Source organism: Sinocyclocheilus grahami, unplaced genomic scaffold (assembly GCF_001515645.1).
Source record: "Sinocyclocheilus grahami isolate Dianchi unplaced genomic scaffold, SAMN03320097.WGS_v1.1 scaffold791.1, whole genome shotgun sequence".
Classification (NCBI taxonomy): Eukaryota; Metazoa; Chordata; class Actinopteri; order Cypriniformes; family Cyprinidae; genus Sinocyclocheilus; species Sinocyclocheilus grahami.
This window is the reverse complement of record NW_015505970.1, coordinates 1,121,432-1,142,940: the sequence shown is the minus strand read 5'-3', so window position 1 is coordinate 1,142,940 and position 21,509 is coordinate 1,121,432. Positions and strand designations below refer to the sequence as shown.

General features: G+C 34.9%; 1 protein-coding gene across 8 annotated transcripts in view; it reads right to left on the bottom strand.

The window, feature by feature from the left end:
* Positions 1-5,522: 5,522 nt before the first annotated feature.
* The window catches only part of LOC107561785 (low density lipoprotein receptor adapter protein 1-A-like), a 57,444-nt gene continuing 41,457 nt past the window's right edge, over positions 5,523-21,509 (bottom strand). For 2 of the 8 annotated variants that reach the window (XM_016246263.1, XM_016246264.1), the window contains 4 exons: positions 21,183-21,278; positions 16,759-16,871; positions 16,305-16,339; positions 15,752-16,231 (listed from right to left, as the gene is read on the bottom strand). In XM_016246263.1, coding sequence (XP_016101749.1) covers positions 15,988-16,231; positions 16,305-16,339; positions 16,759-16,871; positions 21,183-21,278 — 488 coding nt within the window. In that variant the 3' untranslated portion in view covers positions 15,752-15,987. Of the gene's footprint in view, positions 5,838-12,666; positions 12,699-13,774; positions 14,310-15,751; positions 16,232-16,304; positions 16,340-16,758; positions 16,872-21,182; positions 21,279-21,509 lie in introns of those variants that run through there. The other 6 variants (XM_016246270.1, XM_016246267.1, XM_016246266.1 and 3 more) reach the window with 6 other exon arrangements.

The window sequence follows — 21,509 nt, the reverse complement described above, 5'->3', positions numbered from 1 at the left end:
ACAAATCACATAAATGACCTATTTCAATTAACAGCAATGAGTTTGCAGGGATGATGATGGTAAGTGAGCCAGACTTCATGATAAGAAATGATGATGACAACAATCTAGGTACATAAGACTGAATTAAGAAGCTAAACAAACTTTAGCACTTCAAACGTGACCCAGAAATGTTCTTGACAGGTTTGGTAACATTTACCGCCGTGTGAGGTCTTAGGGGTGTTGCCAGTGTGGCCCATTCCCTCCAGTTTGATGACTGGCCACAGTATTCATCAAAGTATGGAGCTCAGTGATGACACCTGCCAACACAGACGTCACACCACCAATCAACAGTGTCTAACATATCACACTGAGATTTCCCCATTACATGTTGCTGTAATATTTTTTATGGGAATGGTTCACCTAAAAATGAAAATTTGCTAAAAAAATTACTCACCCTTAGGCCATCCATGATGTAGATGTATTTACAAGAAAATACATGTCCATCATCCATAATAATCCAGCCTTCTTTTCCGTGCTCCGGCTTTTTTATTGGAAATGTGTACCTGTATGTTGTAAACCGGGCTGTTGGCATTGTACTGCTGTTTGGAGCACACCATGTGTGAATATACTGATAGTGGTTTTAAATGAAAAGATTAATCATCGTAGGGCATTGTTATTCAAACTGGAGTCAGTCAGGATTGAAAGAGGAAAAAGGAGTGTCTGGTCAGTTTTATCCAAGCAGGAGACGTAAAATGTGGTCTTGGCCAAAATGCATGGGCCTCAGAAAGAATAATGTTTATCAGTAAATCAGACACATGTCTATTTTGATTACATGGGGTCATTAATTCGAATTCATCGCCCAAAAAAATGATTTAATGCATATTAAATATTTCCTTTTTATGCAAACAAAGAAATGCATCAGGTCAAACCGATGATCATGTTATTGACGCTAGCCTAAAACTAATTGGTTCAAGTAAATACTTGCACGAGTAACTCGCAAACAACTGATCTTCATTTTAAACAATATAAAAGTGGGTTTTCGTGAAATGTGTGACAGGAGCGTGCAATGAGTTTGTAAAAGCAGTCGAATACACCATTTACACCATCTAAACTGATAATTATGAAATTTAAAGAATTGAGTGCAGATTACAACTTTGAAAATTCACCTGTCGGATACAATAAAATGTTTCGTTTCGCGGTGCTACTTAATCTGCCACAAACTTCAGTTATTTACATCCATCCTCGATTTTCAGATTGGGATTACACCTGATATTCATAATTTGCCAACCACAACTTCGTCTTCTGATTGGCTGGAAAACAGAACATGTGGTTTTTAAAAATACAACTTGAATTTTATTCACATTGTTTAAAATAATTTTAGAAATACACAAGTGAAGATAACTGACCTTATAATTAAAAAATATAGGTAATATAGGTATTTATGAATCCTACTGGTGAAAATGTGTACCTCATGAATATTAATTACGTAATGCAAGGATCTGTCAGTGATTGGCTCAAAGGCAGATGTTCATAAATTGGTGGCTTAAAGGGGTCATATGATGTTGCTAAAAAGAACATTATTTTGTGTATTTGGTGCAATAACGTGTCGATTTTTACAAAGCTCATCGGTCTGAAAAGCGAGGTGTGCTGTGATTGGCCAGCTATCCAGTGTGTTGGGATTGGCCGAATACCTCAAGTGTGTGACAGAAATGTTACGCCCCTCACATACTGTTGATGCCGTGTCCCGGCCGCAGGAAGAGTAAATAATAACAGAAACTAGTAAAACTACAAATATCAAAGTTTAGAGACGCACGCAATGATATTTCAACTGCAGGAAACTTTCTGTCCCATTTAAGAACCAGTATCTGGGAGGGAGGCTCTCCCGGTCTTGATCTATCCAGTTCTGTTTGCAACTGGACAGAGGGGTGGACACGACAGGGGTCACAGACTGATTGACCTTTAACCGAGGCGGTGTGATGTCTTTTGATATTATTAATGGCTGTGTAGGTGTCAATCCCTGGACTCTGGTTAGGAAGTACATGGAAAAGTATCCCTGATCCGGGGAAAATGTTCTTGTGAGGCATTTGTCTTTTCAGGGGGGTCTCGCAGGTCTCATCAAAACATGGATCATCCAGCCTTCTTTTCCGTGCTCCGGCTTTTTTATTGGAAATGTGTACCTGTATGTTGTAAACCGGGCTGTTGGCATTGTACTGCTGTTTGGAGCACACCATGTGTGAATATACTGATAGTGGTTTTAAATGAAAAGATTAATCATCGTAGGGCATTGTTATTCAAACTGGAGTCAGTCAGGATTGAAAGAGGAAAAAGGAGTGTCTGGTCAGATTTATCCAAGCAGGAGACATAAAATGTGGTCTTGGCCAAAATGCATGGGCCTCAGAAAGAATAATGTTTATCAGTAAATCAGACACATGTCTATTTAGATTACATGGGGTCATTAATTCGAATTCATCGCCCAAAAAAATGATTTAATGCATATTAAATATTTCCTTTTTATGCAAACAAAGAAATGCATCAGGTCAAACCGATGATCATGTTATTGACGCTAGCCTAAAACTAATTGGTTCAAGTAAATACTTGCACGAGTAACTCGCAAACAACTGATCTTCATTTTAAACAATATAAAAGTGGGTTTTCGTGAAATGTGTGACACGAGCGTGCAATGAGTTTGTAAAAGCAGTCGAATACACCATTTACACCATCTAAACTGATAATTATGAAATTTAAAGAATTGAGTGCAGATTACAACTTTGAAAATTCACCTGTCGGATACAATAAAATGTTTCGTTTCGCGGTGCTACTTAATCTGCCACAAACTTCAGTTATTTACATCCATCCTCGATTTTCAGATTGGGATTACACCTGATATTCATAATTTGCCAACCACAACTTCGTCTTCTGATTGGCTGGAAAACAGAACATGTGGTTTTTAAAAATACAACTTGAATTTTATTCACATTGTTTAAAATAATTTTAGAAATACACAAGTGAAGATAACTGACCTTATAATTAAAAAATATAGGTAATATAGGTATTTATGAATCCTACTGGTGAAAATGTGTACCTCATGAATATTAATTACGTAATGCAAGGATCTGTCAGTGATTGGCTCAAAGGCAGATGTTCATAAATTGGTGGCTTAAAGGGGTCATATGATGTTGCTAAAAAGAACATTATTTTGTGTATTTGGTGCAATAACGTGTCGATTTTTACAAAGCTCATCGGTCTGAAAAGCGAGGTGTGCTGTGATTGGCCAGCTATCCAGTGTGTTGGGATTGGCCGAATACCTCAAGCGTGTGATGGAAATGTTACGCCCCTCACATACTGTTGATGCCGTGTCCCGGCCGGAGCGATGAGACAAAAACATTAAAACCCATTATAAACGAGGCATTTGTTGCATCCAGTGGGGACATAATTATGAATTATAATGGCTTATACTGTCTTTTTACGCATTGCATTGCATCGCGCCACGTAAACATAAAACCATGTCTGCATTTGTGATCGGAGAAATGACAAACAACAAGCGCTTCTCTACACTGCTCAAAACTCGTGTATGTCACACACGGCGGGCTAGAGTGAGTGGAGGCCGGAGGTCTAGAGTGAGCGGATTCGACAAAGGAGCGTCCGGAGGGCTTGCGGCAACCACATGTGACGACCCTGGGCTGGACTCCGCTTCATCCACGGTGAAAGCCGATCCGGCGATCCACAGCGTGACGTTGAAGTATTTCCTCAGCGACCAGCACGGATCAGCTCTAGGCATGACAAAGCGGATATCGTCCTCTTTTGGAAGACCAAACAAAGTAGTTTCGCTTTCACAACGAAACACACAGCATCTTCAACGACATGGCAGTAGCAACAATACTACAGCGAGAATAAAAGTTACGCCTTCTTTCTTTGCGTGAACATTTGGGCGGCGTTATGCAAATCTTCCCACATCGTGACGTAGACATGTGGGGGTGTGTTAGAACGAGCCGTTTTAGGTAGGCGTGGCTGACTCTGAACTTTTATAAAGAATATCTCTTTGGATTTGAGACTTTAGTCTTTGCAACTTTACAGATCTTCTTTATGCACCAAGAGCTTGTAACACTCCAAAAATTGAAATCGCATCATATGACCCCTTTAACAAGAATGTGTTTTGTGTCTTTTTTTTTAAGTTAAAATGCGGGCTATCCCATGCGCAGAGACAACTACGACAACAATTTTAAAGAATATAAAATTAGTTTAGTGACTCCAAAAAAATACAAACTATACCCTCTCCAGCAACTTCAAACGACTGTTTTTATAGTCTATGGTCTATTCTGACCAGCGCTGAAAAACTGAAGAAGTAACCTGTTACTGAAAAATAACAGGCATCACGTTACTGTTACATGGCACGTCTTATGAATATTAATAAATGATTCGTGAAAACTACGTGACAGCGCCGCATATTCATTAACACCTGAATAATGACTTGCATAGCCACTGAACTGAAACCACAAAAAGAAAATCTAAATATTTGGATTATTTCCCACAGAATAAATCGTAATTTCCTGACAAAACTGTTCAAAATAATAACTGCACTACGTTAGTTTCACCACTAGATGGAGGAAATGTCAACTCAAAACAGTAATCAACACAGCATTTTCATTCGTTTTAATTTATGAACATGAAATAATGCAAACAGAAACTAACACTGACTTACTATAAATTGTACTTAGGAAGTCTAATAAAACCTAAAAACAGGGCGTCAATGTAAACCACAAAAGAACTGCCCACATTTTTTTCAGTCAAATCCACAGTGTTAAATATCAGCTCATTGCTTGTTTATGATGATCATGTTTCAACAAAAGTAAAGCAGACAAATACTATATTGCTGCACTTAAATTCAACCTGAAATTAATTCAGGTATATTTTAGGGCAAAGGGATACATGTTACACAAAATAGATCTGTATTTCCATAAAACATACCATAGACATCCATGGTAATACAATGTTTTTGCTTTTTTTAGACACTACCATGATAGTAATACCACAGTTTTCTTTTAAGTAATTATAATACCGTAACTTCCACAGTGCTTTATTGGATGGGTATGGCCTGATGAAGAATGAACTATAAGCATGGCATAAACAGAAAGATCCTGAAATGAAACCATGAGCTCTGAGACGCAGAGAGGAGTGCAAAAATACATTTTAATAGAAAAAAAATAAGATTGTGTCATTTAAATAGCCTGCTTTCTCTCTCTCTCTTTTTTTGTCCATTATTGTATGCTGTAATGTTTGCACATCTGAGGGCAGACAACTCATGAATACAAAACCATCACCACTTAAAAAACACAATCCAACTCCACACAAACCTTAAACATCTGGAAATTTAGTATGCATTACCCCTGCATAGAATCGCAAAGCTAGCCTCAGCTATCAAATCCATTAAAAAATAATAACAAATATTATACAGTTATTGTCAAACACATATATTTTATATTTATACAAATAAAAAAAAGAAAGTAAAGCAACTTATGGGACGTAACAGAACATTTTAAATGTCAATATACTTAAAAGTAATTCGAAAAAAAAAAAAAAAATAACTATATTCTGTATTGCTTTGGTCTGTGCTTTTGTTGAAGTCATCCATAGGGTTTGCCGAACTGCATGTCAACTCAAAGCCGGTATCAGCTACGGCCGCCAGAAGGTGTCCCTTTGTGTCGTTTCATCACGATCAGAATCCGAACGCGGCCTCGGCGTCTGCAGCCTCAGCATCGGCTTTGTCCCAGTTGCTAGGCGACAAGCACTCTTCAGGGTTGTAGTCCTGAGGGTTTACCCCAATGTCCAGCATCTGGGGGTTAGTGCGAGACTCAGCGAGTCTTGGGAGAAAAACGCACAAACAGAATGAGTTCAACCGAAAAACACAGGGCAGCAAACATCTCCACAACATCAGTGGCGGTTCAGATCATGTCAGAGAGCAGGGAATACATATGCAAAACACCAGAAACAACACTTTAAATATGCATGGAAAACTTCTCCCTGATCTGGAGCTCTTCACTACATTTTAAAGACATGATAAAATAAGCGTATTACTCTCGCATGTTATGAACACGATTGTATGAATGGATAGCGCTCATCAGAAATATATATATATATATACAGTGGGTACGGAAAGTATTCAGACCCCCTTAAATTTTTCACTCTTTGTTATATTGCAGCCATTTGCTAAAATCATTCAAGTTAATTTTTTTCCTCATTAATGTACACACAGCACCCCATATTGACAGAAAAACACAGAATTGTTGACATTTTTGCAGATTTATTAAAAAAGAAAAACTGAAATATCACATGGTCCTAAGTATTCAGACCCTTTGCTCAGTATTTAGTAGAAGCACCCTTTTGATCTAATACAGCCATGAGTCTTTTTGGGAAAGATGCAACAAGTTTTTCACACCTGGACTTGGGGATCCTCTGCCATTCCTCCTTGCAGAGCCTCTCCAGTGACATAAAAAATATATATACATAAAAAACTGATAAAAAATCGTATATATATATATATATATATATATATATATACACACACATACACTTAAAATAATTTAGAAATATTAAATAAAATACTATCTAAATGTATATATGATTATATGTATATAACATATATACATTTATAACATATAAAAAATGACAAAAGCACATTACAACAAAATTACTAGGGCTGGGTTTTGACACAAATTTCACGATTCGATTCAATTCTCATTCACAAGCACTCGATTCGATTACCAATTTGATTCTATTCAATAGCGATTATTTTGGATATACTGTATATCAGGCACAAGGGGGAAAAAATCTGTCAACTAATGCTGTAAAATATAAATGAGAGTCATTTGGTACTACATTACTATAATATTGAAGGTTAAAATTGACTGATTTGTAAGCTATAGCATACAACTGTTAAAATGACACAATGACGTTTTTTAAATAATAAAGTTACAATCACATAATAATATTTTTACTTCACTTCGTTTTTTTTTTAAATAAAAATGTAAATGGTGGCTGTCATAAAAACATTTATGGATTCATTCAAACATAAATTAAACATAAGAACAGTAAAAATGATGATGAATATGTTATATGGATCATATATTTAGCAAAATGCCCCTCTCTACAGTTTATTTTTCTAGCTGACTAGCGAGTTTATGGCCACTGAATATGTTCGTTAATGTGACGTTACGTGACCATGTTTACAAGACTTTATATTGACATCTTTGCACGGCTGAAACACTGATTGAGCGATTACATGAGATAGGATACAGACTGTAAAGTTGTACTCTTTCTTTTAACTTACCTTCGGATGTTTAGTCATGTTTATTAATGTGGAGGAGATGATCACTTCACGTGCACCACGCGCTACAGCGATCTGTCACTCCACATTAAACAGCGCCAAAATGGCATTTATTGTTTGAATACTGCAATACAATGGACATAAATTGAAACCTGGGACTTTGTTTCATATTAAAAGCTCCAAAGCACAATGTTTATTGCAATTTACTGAATGGGAAGTGAAGTGTCCTTCAATGTTCCGTCCATTAACTGAAAACAGGGTAGTAGTGATGGGCACTGTTGCCAACTAATTTTCAGGGGAAGTTGCTAAAGGAAAGTTGATTCGTTGCTAAAAGTTGCTAAATGGCGTTGTGATGTCATTGTGTGATGACGTCATTATGCAATCATGACGCAAAATTGTGTCACTACATCGAATCTCAGCAAAAAAAAAAAAAAACTAATTTATATTTGTTTGTAAAATAATATAAATGCTTAATATAATATTAAAATATAAATAACAATTTTTAAATACAACACTGAATTATTCAGTACTTTCTCTACACATTTTTGTACGATTACAATTTAAGTGTATTATTATTATTTTTATTATTACTAGTTTGTAAACTAGTAAAACTATACATTCTGAACAATTACAATTTTAAGCAGTGTATTGGTAGTTAGTTAGTATGCTACAATCTAAAAGTCTATATATATACACACACATACACTTAAAATAATTTAGAAATATTAAATAAAATACTATCTAAATGTATATATGATTATATGTATATAACATATATACATTTATAACATATAAAAAATGACAAAAGCACATTACAACAAAATTACTAGGGCTGGGTTTTGACACAAATTTCACGATTCGATTCAATTCTCATTCACAAGCACTCGATTCGATTACCAATTTGATTCTATTCAATAGCGATTATTTTGGATATACTGTATATCAGGCACAAGGGGGAAAAAATCTGTCAACTAATGCTGTAAAATATAAATGAGAGTCATTTGGTACTACATTACTATAATATTGAAGGTTAAAATTGACTGATTTGTAAGCTATAGCATACAACTGTTAAAATGACACAATGACGTTTTTTAAATAATAAAGTTACAATCACATAATAATATTTTTACTTCACTTCGTTTTTTTTTTTAAATAAAAATGTAAATGGTGGCTGTCATAAAAACATTTATGGATTCATTCAAACATAAATTAAACATAAGAACAGTAAAAATGATGATGAATATGTTATATGGATCATATATTTAGCAAAATGCCCCTCTCTACAGTTTATTTTTCTAGCTGACTAGCGAGTTTATGGCCACTGAATATGTTTGTTTCTGAGGTAAATGTGACGTTACGTGACCATGTTTACAAGACTTTATATTGACATCTTTGCACGGCTGAAACACTGATTGAGCGATTACATGAGATAGGATACAGACTGTAAAGTTGTACTCTTTCTTTTAACTTACCTTCGGATGTTTAGTCATGTTTATTAATGTGGAGGAGATGATCACTTCACGTGCACCACGCGCTACAGCGATCTGTCACTCCACATTAAACAGCGCCAAAACGGCATTTATTGTTTGAATACTGCAATACAATGGACATAAATTGAAACCTGGGACTTTGTTTCATATTAAAAGCTCCAAAGCACAATGTTTATTGCAATTTACTGAATGGGAAGTGAAGTGTCCTTCAATGTTCCGTCCATTAACTGAAAACAGGGTAGTAGTGATGGGCACTGTTGCCAACTAATTTTCAGGGGAAGTTGCTAAAGGAAAGTTGATTCGTTGCTAAAAGTTGCTAAATGGCGTTGTGATGTCATTGTGTGATGACGTCATTATGCAATCATGACGCAAAATTGTGTCACTACATCGAATCTCAGCAAAAAAAAAAAAAAAACTAATTTATATTTGTTTGTAAAATAATATAAATGCTTAATATAATATTAAAATATAAATAACAATTTTTAAACACAACACTGAATTATTCAGTACTTTCTCTACACATTTTTGTACGATTACAATTTAAGTGTATTATTATTATTTTTATTATTACTAGTTTGTAAACTAGTAAAACTATACATTCTGAACAATTACAATTTTAAGCAGTGTATTGGTAGTTAGTTAGTATGCTACAATCTAAAAGTCTGTAAAAAATAGGGCACAATCTACTATGTTAATGTAGAGGAATTTTCTGAATTGATTATTTAGAGGTGTTGTCCCTGCAATTTAAATTACGCACTGTATTTAGTGTTTTCAGGTTACAACGGATAATGGATAATGTCCTGAAAAAATTACTTTAATAAAAAATAACTTTTTGATTTTTCTAAAAAACTATTTTTTTACAGTGTACCAACAATCACAGGTACAAGCTACTAACAAGGTGTCATAAATTAACAATTATTAAATTATTCAGTTATTATTATTATTAAATTGAACAATTGCAAATAGCAGCTAACTTAATTCATGTGATACGTGTACTGCTAGTCATCTTTGGTTTCCTCTTTTTGTGTAATTTAGATTTTTTTTAAATGTGTCCCTTTTATTGTTTAAGTCACTTATCAAAAGTTGCTAAAAGTTGCCAAATACATTTTAAAAATAGTTAAATTTGTTGCTAGGTGCTTTTGGACGAAAACGTTGCTAGGGTAGTATGAAAAGTTGCTAAATCTAGCAACAAAATTGTTAAGTTGGCAACACTGGTGATGGGTCGTTCTTGAACGATTCGTTCATTTTGAACAAATCTTTAATGTGACTCGGGAAGAACGAGTCCTCTCGGGGAGTGATTCGTTCAGTCATGTATGCGCAACATCCTATAGGTTCTGTACTGGAATTAGTCAAGTTGTTCACCTGTTTCGAGTCTTCGGGTTTGAGTCATTCGTTCATCACGTGACAGCCCCATAATTATGAATGATGATGAACGAACGACTCAAACCTGAAGACTTGTCAGATAAGAGGTGAGGTGAGCTAATCATAGACTGAAGAATCTGAATCTGACTGAGTCTTTGTTAAGTTGGCAACACTGGTGATGGGTCGTTCTTGAACGATTCGTTCATTTTGAACAAATCTTTAATGTGACTCGGGAAGAACGAGTCCTCTCGGGGAGTGATTCGTTCAGTCATGTATGCGCAACATCCTATAGGTTCTGTACTGGAATTAGTCAAGTTGTTCACCTGTTTCGAGTCTTCGGGTTTGAGTCATTCGTTCATCACGTGACAGCCCCATAATTATGAATGATGATGAACGAACGACTCAAACCTGAAGACTGGTCAGATAAGAGGTGAGGTGAGCTAATCATAGACTGAAGAATCTGAATCTGACTGAGTCTTTTGTTTCTTATAGCATTATACTTTTGTATTGTTTGTAGTCTGATCAATGTTTGTGTAAGTAGTAGACATGTTAGGGAAGTAACACATAACATTTTAATTATATTTAGCTAAAATGAATGAAATGACTCGAAAAAAGATTCGTTCATTTTGCTGAACGAGACTCAAAGGCCCGAGTCGGTAAAATGATCCGAACTTCCCATCACTACAGGCTCGACTAATCGATTCTTGGGATTTAAGAATCAATATCGTTCCGTAAAAAAGAATCGATTAATATCGAGATATCAATATTTTTTACCCAGCCCTAAAAATTACTACAACTTCAACTAAAATTAAAAAGAAACTGAAAATCTAACCTCAATTAATAATTCAAAACATTATGAAATACTATAATAACATATAAATAATAGTAAAAGAACATACAACCGGTGTGTGCATAAATGCTTCATATGTAGGGTTGGGAATCACAAAGAGGTTATTTTTGTTAATTTTAATTAAATTTAATATGATTCGAAATAAAGGCTGGACACTCTGAAATAATACAAATAAAAGAAATTGACAATATGTATTTCTATTGCATTGCCCATGCAGAGTGATCAGTCTGTGTCTGTGGACTGATGTCTTTTTAATGAATCTTTCAGAAAGAATCAAACATCATTGATTTTTTTGGAGTCATCAGTTTGAATCAGTCTAACGTTGACAACTTGTGGTTAAAGATTCACACAGTCACAACAGAGTTTTGTTAGTGCTTTACTATTTATACAATAATTACTGTTTCAGAACATCAGCTTCCTCTAAACGTACTAAAAGAATCCTTAACTGAATCATAAAGTGGAATCGGAACGGTTACATTCCTTATGATTCCCATCCCTAGACACAAGTATATAAGCTTTTGTTTTTTACTACCCTAAATATAGAGACAGAACTCTGTGGCTGAATGTCACATGATGTGAAATCAAACCTCTGAGAAGCTGGAATACAAAGTGTGCTGTGGGGGAAAAAAACACACACACAAAAAACACACTGCCACACAGCCTCAATGCACTTTAGTCAACTCTTATGTTCACCAAGGCTGCATTTATTTGATCAAAAATACTGTAAAAACAGTAATGTTGTGAAATAATATTACAATTTAGGATAACAGTTTTCTATTTGAATATATTTTACAATGTAATTTATTCCTGTGAAGCAAAGGATCATTACTCCAGTCTTCAGTGGCACATGACCATTCAGAAATCATCCTAATATGCTGATTTACTGCTGAAGAAACATTTCTGATTATTATGAATGTTGAAAACAGTTGTGCTGCTTAATATTTATGTGGAAACGATAAAAATTGTTTGCAGGATCCTTCATGAATAGAAAGTTCAAAAGAACAGCATTTATTTGACATACACCGAACAAAATTATAAACGCAACACTTTTGTTTTTGCCCCCTTTTGTAACATTATAAATGTCTTTACTGTCACTTCTAATCAATTTAATGCATCCTTTCTTATTAAAAGTATTAATACACCTAAAAAAAACTTTTATAAACCTCAAACTTTTAAAGATAGTGTATGTTGTGTTCCACTGATAAAATAACATCATGAAGGTGATAAATAATAACAGTAAGTTGTATTTTTTTGCTATACTATGGAAGTCAATGGCTACCGTCAAGTGTTTGGTTACCAACATTCTTCAAAATATCTTCTTTTGTGCTCAACAGGTAACTCGGTGGGGAAAGGCAGTGGCGGGAAACCGACGACTGATCACAAGATGAACTAGGAAAATATGAAGATGAATCCAAATGATGTTTCTACGACTCTTGGCAAAGAACCCTGCCATAAAGTCCTCAAAATCCTATAGAACAGGTGTCAGAACTGGACAGGGTTTTGAGCCGTGAGAAGGAACATGCATGAGCTGCTACAGATGGAGAACTGGAATAGAGTTGTACACTGTTGTGAATGATCATGGTGTTGTGAAAGAGTGGACTATAACGGATGAGGACCACGGCACAGGCACATTTCACTACAGCTCAGGTGAATGGCATCTTTACCTGTGTTGGACTCAAAACTATCCAGACTGCGGCTGAAGGAAGTAAACAACATCAGCATGAGAAAACAGGAGCAGTGACTCAGTGTAAGCTGCATGTTTAGTCAGCATGTCTTGGATCGCTGTTGCCATAATAGAACTTCCACATTGTGATATTTTTATCAATCTTTTTTTTTTTTTTTTTTATGTCCTGAAGGAGTTTATTGAGCAGCCAGTGAAGTCAAAGGTTACCGCTGGGCTAATGTTGAGGAAATGAGGCCAACTCCTTAGTTCAACTGAAGCTGATCTCTGATCTCTGCTGTAAGATCCATTTCTTTGTAAGACTAAATGCATTAAGCATTATTAGTGGTGTTTGCTTAGGTAAGCATGACTACTACTGCTCACACTTGGGGTTAAAGATTTCAACACACTCCGAAGTATCAAACATTGGTATATAACCAAACAACTTTTAACAATGTAGTTATTGTTAACTGAAACTCTAAAAAAAAAAAAATGGTAATAAAGCTTAATAATTTAAATGAAAGAATTAGAAATGTTGGCTTGACAACTAATTAAAATAAATTAGTTTAAGTTCACTTAAAAATGGTGTAGGATTAACTTTGAAACAATTTTCACTCAGAAATCGCTAGTAAATTTGACAAATATTTACAAAGAAATGGCAATTTTAAGTAGAAAGATTTGTATAGTATTTTCTTGGAAAATGTACGGCAATAAGTTGATTTTGAATTTTTTTTACAGTGTTGAAGTATTAAAATGACTAAAACAAAGCTAAAATAACTAAATAAAAATTAGAGCTAAATAATTTATTAAAAAAACTGACAAAAGTGCAAAATTACAAAACAAACAAATAAAATAGCTAAAAATATAAGAATGAAAGCAAATTCAAAATATTAATAAACAGTATAAAAATAATACTAAAATAACACTGCATATAACTTAACCATTTGTGCTATGAACATGAATGACATTAAATTGTGCAGCAAAAATTGCAGTCACGGTAAACTTTAAGGATGCAAAATTACTTACAATGCAACAAAAAGTAAGAGTAGCAAGATACATTTTCTTTTTTGAATATGAAGAAAATAAATAATAGCCCATTTAAAATGTTAAAATATTAAGCACTATATACTCTGAAAATAATGCACAATTCTTATTCTTTATATTGGGTCAAGAGATCATTCTGACATTTAGATCTTCTATTGGACAAAATTGAAGTTCAGTACAACTAGCCATTTCATTTTATTTGTACATCAATCACACAGTGATGTACAGAAATGGTCAATTATAACCACAATATCTCTCATCCCGGTGTTTTGGAGAATAAACCATCACAAAACACTAAAACAGCTTCCGTTTTTGATGGAAAGCACTTCAATAGTCTTTAATCAGAGATTTACTCACTCCCAGTTCATCCTTGATTGGAAAAGGTGTTGCATGTCAAAGATCTAGAGCGTCTCTCCTCACACTTACAGGGAGAAAGCATGTTAAATGGAGATTAACGAAGTGCTGCGTTTGATTAAAAGCCAACACTTCTAATTACTGCACACGACAAATAATCAGCGTGAATCAGAGATGGACTGAACCCCCGCTGCTGTAAAACAGCTCATCTCATGTCTGCTAATCTCTCGGGAATGGCACTCCGTGTGTCTGGATGAAGAATGACCATCATTACAAATCGTTAAACAGCTGTTGTTTGGTTTGCAGAATAAAATTACTGTTAATTAGTGCCATTACGATCCCATAGTATGCGAATAATAGTCATTTAAAACATGACCTAATCATTTGGCATCACAATTGTTTGATTTGTGTATACAGGCAAGCTGGAACATGCATATTATCCCAATAAAAATATTCTCTTAAAGGACTTATATTATGAGGGATCCATTTTTCCTTAATAGTTTTAAAATAATGTTAAAGAGTGTAATTTTCAAATGTTAAAATACATTCTCCTCTCTGTCTTAATGTGTAGAGACAAACAACTTGCATTCTATGGTGTTATCCAAGCATATGTCAATTTCAAAAGTCCATAAAAATTATTGCTATATTAAACATTTTTCAAATGCTGGGTTTTGTTAGAGGCTTAGACTGTATATCATTTGAACTTATCATATTTAATGCACCTTGAACATGGCTGAGAAAGCCCACCCTGAACTAGGCAGAGGGTGCAATATGACGTCTCATTCTATATTGTGCCATATGTAAAATTCAATGGTCCATAAAAAAAGGTTGGTAAAGTAAAAAAATTGTCTAACTTTGGATATTGTTAGAGCATTAGACCATTTATCAAGTCCCATTGTCAGATGTAATTCAGCCTTGAACGTAGCAGAGAAGCACTGTCACAAATTAAGCAGAGGATGCAGTCTGACGGCTCATTCTGTATTGTGCATATGTAATGTTCAAGGGTTCATAAAAAAAAATTTGATACAGTAAAAAAAATTCAATATTTGCATTTCTGAACAGTCTGAGAATGTTTATCAGTGTTAACTGTCAAATTTTATGCAACATTGAAAATGGCTGAAAAATGCCTCCCCAAATTGGGAAGAGGGTGCAATATTATATCTCATTCTGCATTATCCCAATGTCAAGTTCAAGAGTCCATAAATAAAGATTGATAAAGTAAAAAATGTTCTAATTTTGGAATTTGTTAGAGCCTTAGATTATTTATCACACCACATTGTCCGATCTAATGCAGTCTTGAAAGTGGCAGAGAAACACTGCCATAAATTAGGCAGAGAGTGCAATACGACGGCTCATTCTGTATTGTGCCATATGTAAGGTTCAAGGGTCCATAAAAAAAGACTGATACAGTAAAAAAAATTCAAAATTCGGATTTCATTACAGTCGTAGGCTGTCTTTCATTGTTAATTGTCAAATTTGATGCAACCTTGAATATGGCTGAGGAAGGCCTCCACAAATTGGGCACAGGGTGCAATATGATATCTCATTCTGCATTATCCCTATGTCAAGTTCAAGAGTCCATAAATAAACAATGGTAAATTTAAAAAATATCAACATTTTGGATTGTATTACAGTCATAAACTGTATATCATTCTTAATTTTCAAATTTCATGCAGTGTTGAATATGGCTGAGAAAGGCTTCCTCGAATTGTGCAGAGGGTGCAATAAGATACAGTATCTCATTCTGCATTATCCCTATGCCAATTTCAAGGATCTATAAATAAAGATTGATACAGTAAAAACAATTCTAACTTTAGATTTCATTATAGTTTGAGACTATCACTGTTAATTGTCAAATTTGATGCAACCTTGAATGTGGTTGAGAAAGGACTCCCTGAATTAGGCAGAGGGTACAATATGGCAGTGTTCAGGTATCAACCAGTGAAAGTCTGTTAGGACCTCTGTGTCTACTCCAGATGTCGTTTTCTTTTCTATGAAACATAGAAACTGTGAGTGGAGCATAAAAAGTAGTCCGGAATACGTAAGACCAATCAAAGAGTTTATTCTCAGAGCTGAATGCATCCATCACAAATACTGCTGCGGTCACATAATGGAGCACCAGGAATAGTCGTGCCCTATACTTCACATCTGTGCTGAAGTTATAGTATGCCCTGTTAAAGTTCAATGCGCAGGGTGTTGTGGTGTAAAAGTGCCAGATATAATTCCATATAAAATTTTACTAACCTTGAGAAAGCCTCGTCTAGACCATCCTCAAGTTCCTGCAAAAGGCACCGCAGAGAATGCAACAAGTTAAAATAAACATCTTCATGTGGAGACCATATGGGTTCTTATTACTGCAGCAGAAACTAACGTGCTGTTAAATGAAATAAAATGTGCTGTTTTATTTAAATATTAAATATATAAGTTAAATATTAATATAAAATAATTAAAAAAATAAAAATGTAAATCATTGTATGTAGACTGAATTAAATAAACACTGGTGTCTTTTTAAAATGACCAGTGAGTGGTTTTCTCAGTATCGGTGACATAAAAAGCATCAATTTCAATTCATTCTGATTAATATTAAGTAATTATTCAGATCAACTGGTGAAGTACTTTGACTTTAGATATATTGGCACATGTCTGAAGCACATTTGTGCAGGTGTGTGTGTGTGTGTTTGTGTGTGTGTGTTCCTACCCATACAGTGTTGTTGTTCTCTGTGCTGAGGTTCTGTGCCGGGTGTGTGCCATCTATTCCTGAGTGATCTTTTACTCCACATTCAAGGTCCAGTAGATCCCCAGTGGCCACCTCTACAAACACAAATTAAAATAATGATAATAAATAAATAAATAAAGTGAGAAACAAATTAAAAAAACAAATTAAATGAAATATATAAATAATTAAAATACATGAATAAAAAAATGATTAAAAATATAAAATAAAAAATATCTACGAAAATAAGTAAAAATTAATAATGTAAAAAATAAATGCAAATAATATGATTTTTTTTAAATACATGAAATCAAGTAAATAAGTAAAAATAAATAAGTAAATGCACAAAAATAAGAATAAATTTAAAAAATAAAATTAATGAAACAAGTAAATAAATAAATAAAAATAAATAAACAAATAAAATAAACTAATATGTAAAAAACTAATAAATCATGCAAAAATAAGAATACATGAAAAGTAAACAAACACACAAGCAAATTAATAAATCCATCCACCCACTATGGTCAAAAGCAGGCATCATTTTCTTTGTCCAAATTATATTTTCCTTCTTTTGATGTAAAGGTGTGATTTTATTTGACAATCCATAAAACAGCTAGTTCTGATACCCAATTCTGATTGGATGAGTCACGTTTGAAGCTGCTGACAAATTACTCTGTTTCTTGGAAACCATAACAAGCAGTTAGGCTAATGAACTATATAACATGGCAGATTTATTTATATATTTACATTATACTTATTACAGGTTCAGTCCACCTGGATCAACACAAGATCACAGACACAATGGTTATAGTTCATAGATCAACCTTTAAACAGAATATTTTAATATCTCCACACCTGCAGTGATCATACAGATCTGAGCACTTAAGAGAATTAATCAATGCTCTTCTCAACATCAAGCCGTGACATGCCTCACAAACTCAATCAAAAGCTTCTTTCATCATCATCATCTTTCTCTTATGTAGTTTTCATCTCCCTGCCTTCATTCTGCTCCGATCCTGAGCCGTTAAACGTGTCCATCTCTGTCCTGCTCTCATATTTCATGAGCGGAGATCAGCCGCTGTGTGTGAGACTAAAAGACTCATATTTCTGATATCTGATGGGATTTACGAACACACAGAGCTTTATTCATGCACACACAAGTCTGTCTCATGGCACACGGATCACTGGTCCTCAAGGGTTCATTCGTTCACTAAACTCTCCATCCAGGATTATTTCTGTAACCTGAGATCAATTCAGGGTCCTCTGGCACCCTTACAAAAAAGCAGCATGGTCCAGTGATGGTATCAGATGATAATACCGGGGTCTTTAAGTGGTACTGTAAGGTATTTTTAAGAATACCATGTATTATCTTTGCCATCCTTGCTGGATGGGTCGAAGGAGATTAGATTGGCATGTTGTGACCAAAAAAAAAAAACCTGTACAAAACCTGGAAGCAACAAAGAATCTTAAAATTAACAACATTTATTGTGTTTTTATATTTATTCAGCATTTATTCAGTTCTCATCAATACACTATCATTGAAAAGTTTAGGTCGGTAAGACTTTTAAATGATTTAAGCTCTCTTATGCTCACCGAGGCTGTATTTATTCACAAAAAATACAGTAAAAATTGTGATATATTATTAAGATTTAAAATAACTGTTTTCTAATTGAATGTACAAACCTGATTCCAAAAAAGTTGGGACACTGTACAAAATGATTTAAGCTCTCTTATGCTCACCGAGGCTGTATTTATTCACAAAAAATACAGTAAAAATTGTGATATATTATTAAGATTTAAAATAACTGTTTTCTAATTGAATGTACAAACCTGATTCCAAAAAAGTTGGGACACCGTACAAATTGTGAATAAAAACAGAATGCAATGATGTGGAAGTTTCAAATTTCAATATTTTATTCAGAATACAACATAGATGACATATCAAATGTTTAAACTGAGAAAATGTATCATTTTAAGGGAAAAATAAGTTGATTTTAAATTTCATGGCATCAACACATCTAAAAAAAGTTGGGACAAGGCCATGTTTACCACTGTGTGGCATCCCCTCTTCTTTTTATAACAGTCTGCAAACGTCTGGGGACTGAGGAGACAAGTTGCTCAAGTTTAGGAATAGGAATGTTGTCCCATTCTTGTCTAATACAGGCTTCTAGTTGCTCAACTGTCTTAGGTCTTCTTTGTCGCATCTTCCTCTTTATGATGTGCCAAATGTTTTCTATGGGTGAAAGATCTGGACTGCAGGCTGGCCATTTCAGTACCCGGATCCTTCTACGCAGCCATGATGTTGTAATTGATGCAGTATGTGGTCTGGCATTGACATGTTGGAAAACATGTTGTCTTCCCTAAAAGAGACGACGTCTGGATGGGAGCATATGTTGTTCTAGAACTTGGATATACCTTTCAGCATTGATGGTGCCTTTCCAGATGTGTAAGCTGCCCATGCCACACGCACTCATGCAACCCCATACCATCAGAGATGCAGGCTTCTGAACTGAGCGCTGATAACAACTTGGGTTGTCCTTGTCCTCTTTAGTCCGGATGACATGGCGTCCCAGTTTTCCAAAACGAACTTCAAATTTTGATTCGTCTGACCACAGAACAGTTTTCCACTTTGCCACAGTCCATTTTAAATGAGCCTTGGGCCAGAGAAAACGCCTGCGCTTCTGGATCATGTTTAGATATGGCTTCTTTTTTGACCTATAGAGTTTTAGCCGGCAACGGCGAATGGCACGGTGGATTGGGTTCACCGACAATGTTTTCTGGAAGTATTCCTGAGCCCATGTTGTGATTTCCATTACAGTAGCATTCCTGTATGTGATGCAGTGCCGTCTAAGGGCCCGAAGATCACGGGCATCCAGTATGGTTTTCCGGCCTTGACCCTTACGCACAGAGATTGTTCCAGATTCTCTGAATCTTTGGATGATATTATGCACTGTAGATGATGATAACTTCAAACTCTTTGCAATTTTTCTCTGAGAAACTCCTTTCTGATATTGCTCCACTATTTTTCGCCGCAGCATTGGGGGAATTGGTGATCCTCTGCCCATCTTGACTTCTGAGAGACACTGCCACTCTGAGAGGCTCTTTTTATACCCAATCATGTTGCCAATTGACCTAATAAGTTGCAAATTGGTCTTCCAGCTGTTCCTTATATGTACATTTAACTTTTCCGGCCTCTTATTGCTACCTGTCCCAACTTTTTTGGAATGTGTAGCTCTCATGAAATCCAAAATGAGCCAATATTTGGCATGACATTTCAAAATGTCTCACTTTCAACATTTGATATGTTATCTATATTCTATTGTGAATAAAATATAAGTTTATGAGATTTGTAAATTATTCCATTCCTTTTTTACTCACAATTTGTACAGTGTCCCAACTTTTTTGGAATTGGGTTTGTATTTTAAATGTAATTTATTCCTGTGATGCAAAGCTGAATTTTCAGCATCATTACTCCAGTCTTCAGTGTCACATGATCCTTCAGAAATCATTCTAATATGCTGATTTGCTGCTCGAGAGACATATATTACCATTATCAATATTGGAAACCGTTCTGCTGCTTCATATTTTTGTGGAAACCGTGATAAGTTTCTTTTCCAATATTTTTCAAAAGAACAGCAATTATTTGAAACAGATCTTTATTGCATTTTAAATGTATTTACCATCACTTGTGATCAATTTAATGTGTCCTTGCTAAATAAAAATATTAATTTCTTAAAAAATAAAATAAAATTACTGACCCCAATGCATTATCATCATGTTTCCAGCGACTATTAATTTGTCTACACTGAAACTTGAAGATACCATGTGACAACACAGAGGCAATAAGAGCAATTTTAATTTATTTAATTCATACACTTATGTGGAGTGGGATTTTGGACCAATGAGATTGCACTGTGGGCGGAGCTACACAGCGCAACACCATAGAAACTGACTGACAAACTACCCTGTTGATTGTTGCATTCATGGCTGGTTAGGACAAAAACTCATATTTAAATAGAAGATTTAGACAACTAGTAAGGAAAGTGTGTGTGTGTGTGTGTGTCTGTGTCTGTGTCTGTGTGTTTGTGACAAATGAGGACATAAATTTGTATAATGACAAAGGTATAACATAGGTATTACAAGGAGAAGGTGACTTTTCAGGACATTACCCTATGTCCCCACTTTTCAAAACGCTTATAAATCACACAGAATGGAGTGTATTGAAAATCTGAAATAGCACAAAGTTTCCTGTAAGGGGGAGGTTTAGGGGTAGGGTTGGTGTAGGGCAATAGAATATACGGTCTGTACAGTATAAAAACCATTACGCCTATGGGATGTCCCCACTTTTCACAAAAACAAACCTGTGTGTGTGTGTGTGTGTGTGTGTGTGTGTGTGTTCCAGGAATCACCTCCTCCTTTCGTGTTGCCCAGACTGGCTGAACTATCAGACTGAGAGCTGCTGGCCGCCTCTCCATCTGATCCACATTTCACCTGCTTTTCTTTCTCTGAAAACATAGGTTTAAAAGCAGAAATGTCAAGCTTGTATTGTTGTTAATTTAATTCTATTAAACATTCACTAAAAACATGTTCTTTATATGAGCTTTCAAAATTCTTTTAAAGGGGTCCTATTATGGTCTTTTACAAAGTCTTGATTTTGTTTTGGGGGTGTACTAGAACAGGCTCTCATACTAGGTTGTTCGAAAAACACATTCTTTTTCACATATTTTACATTATTA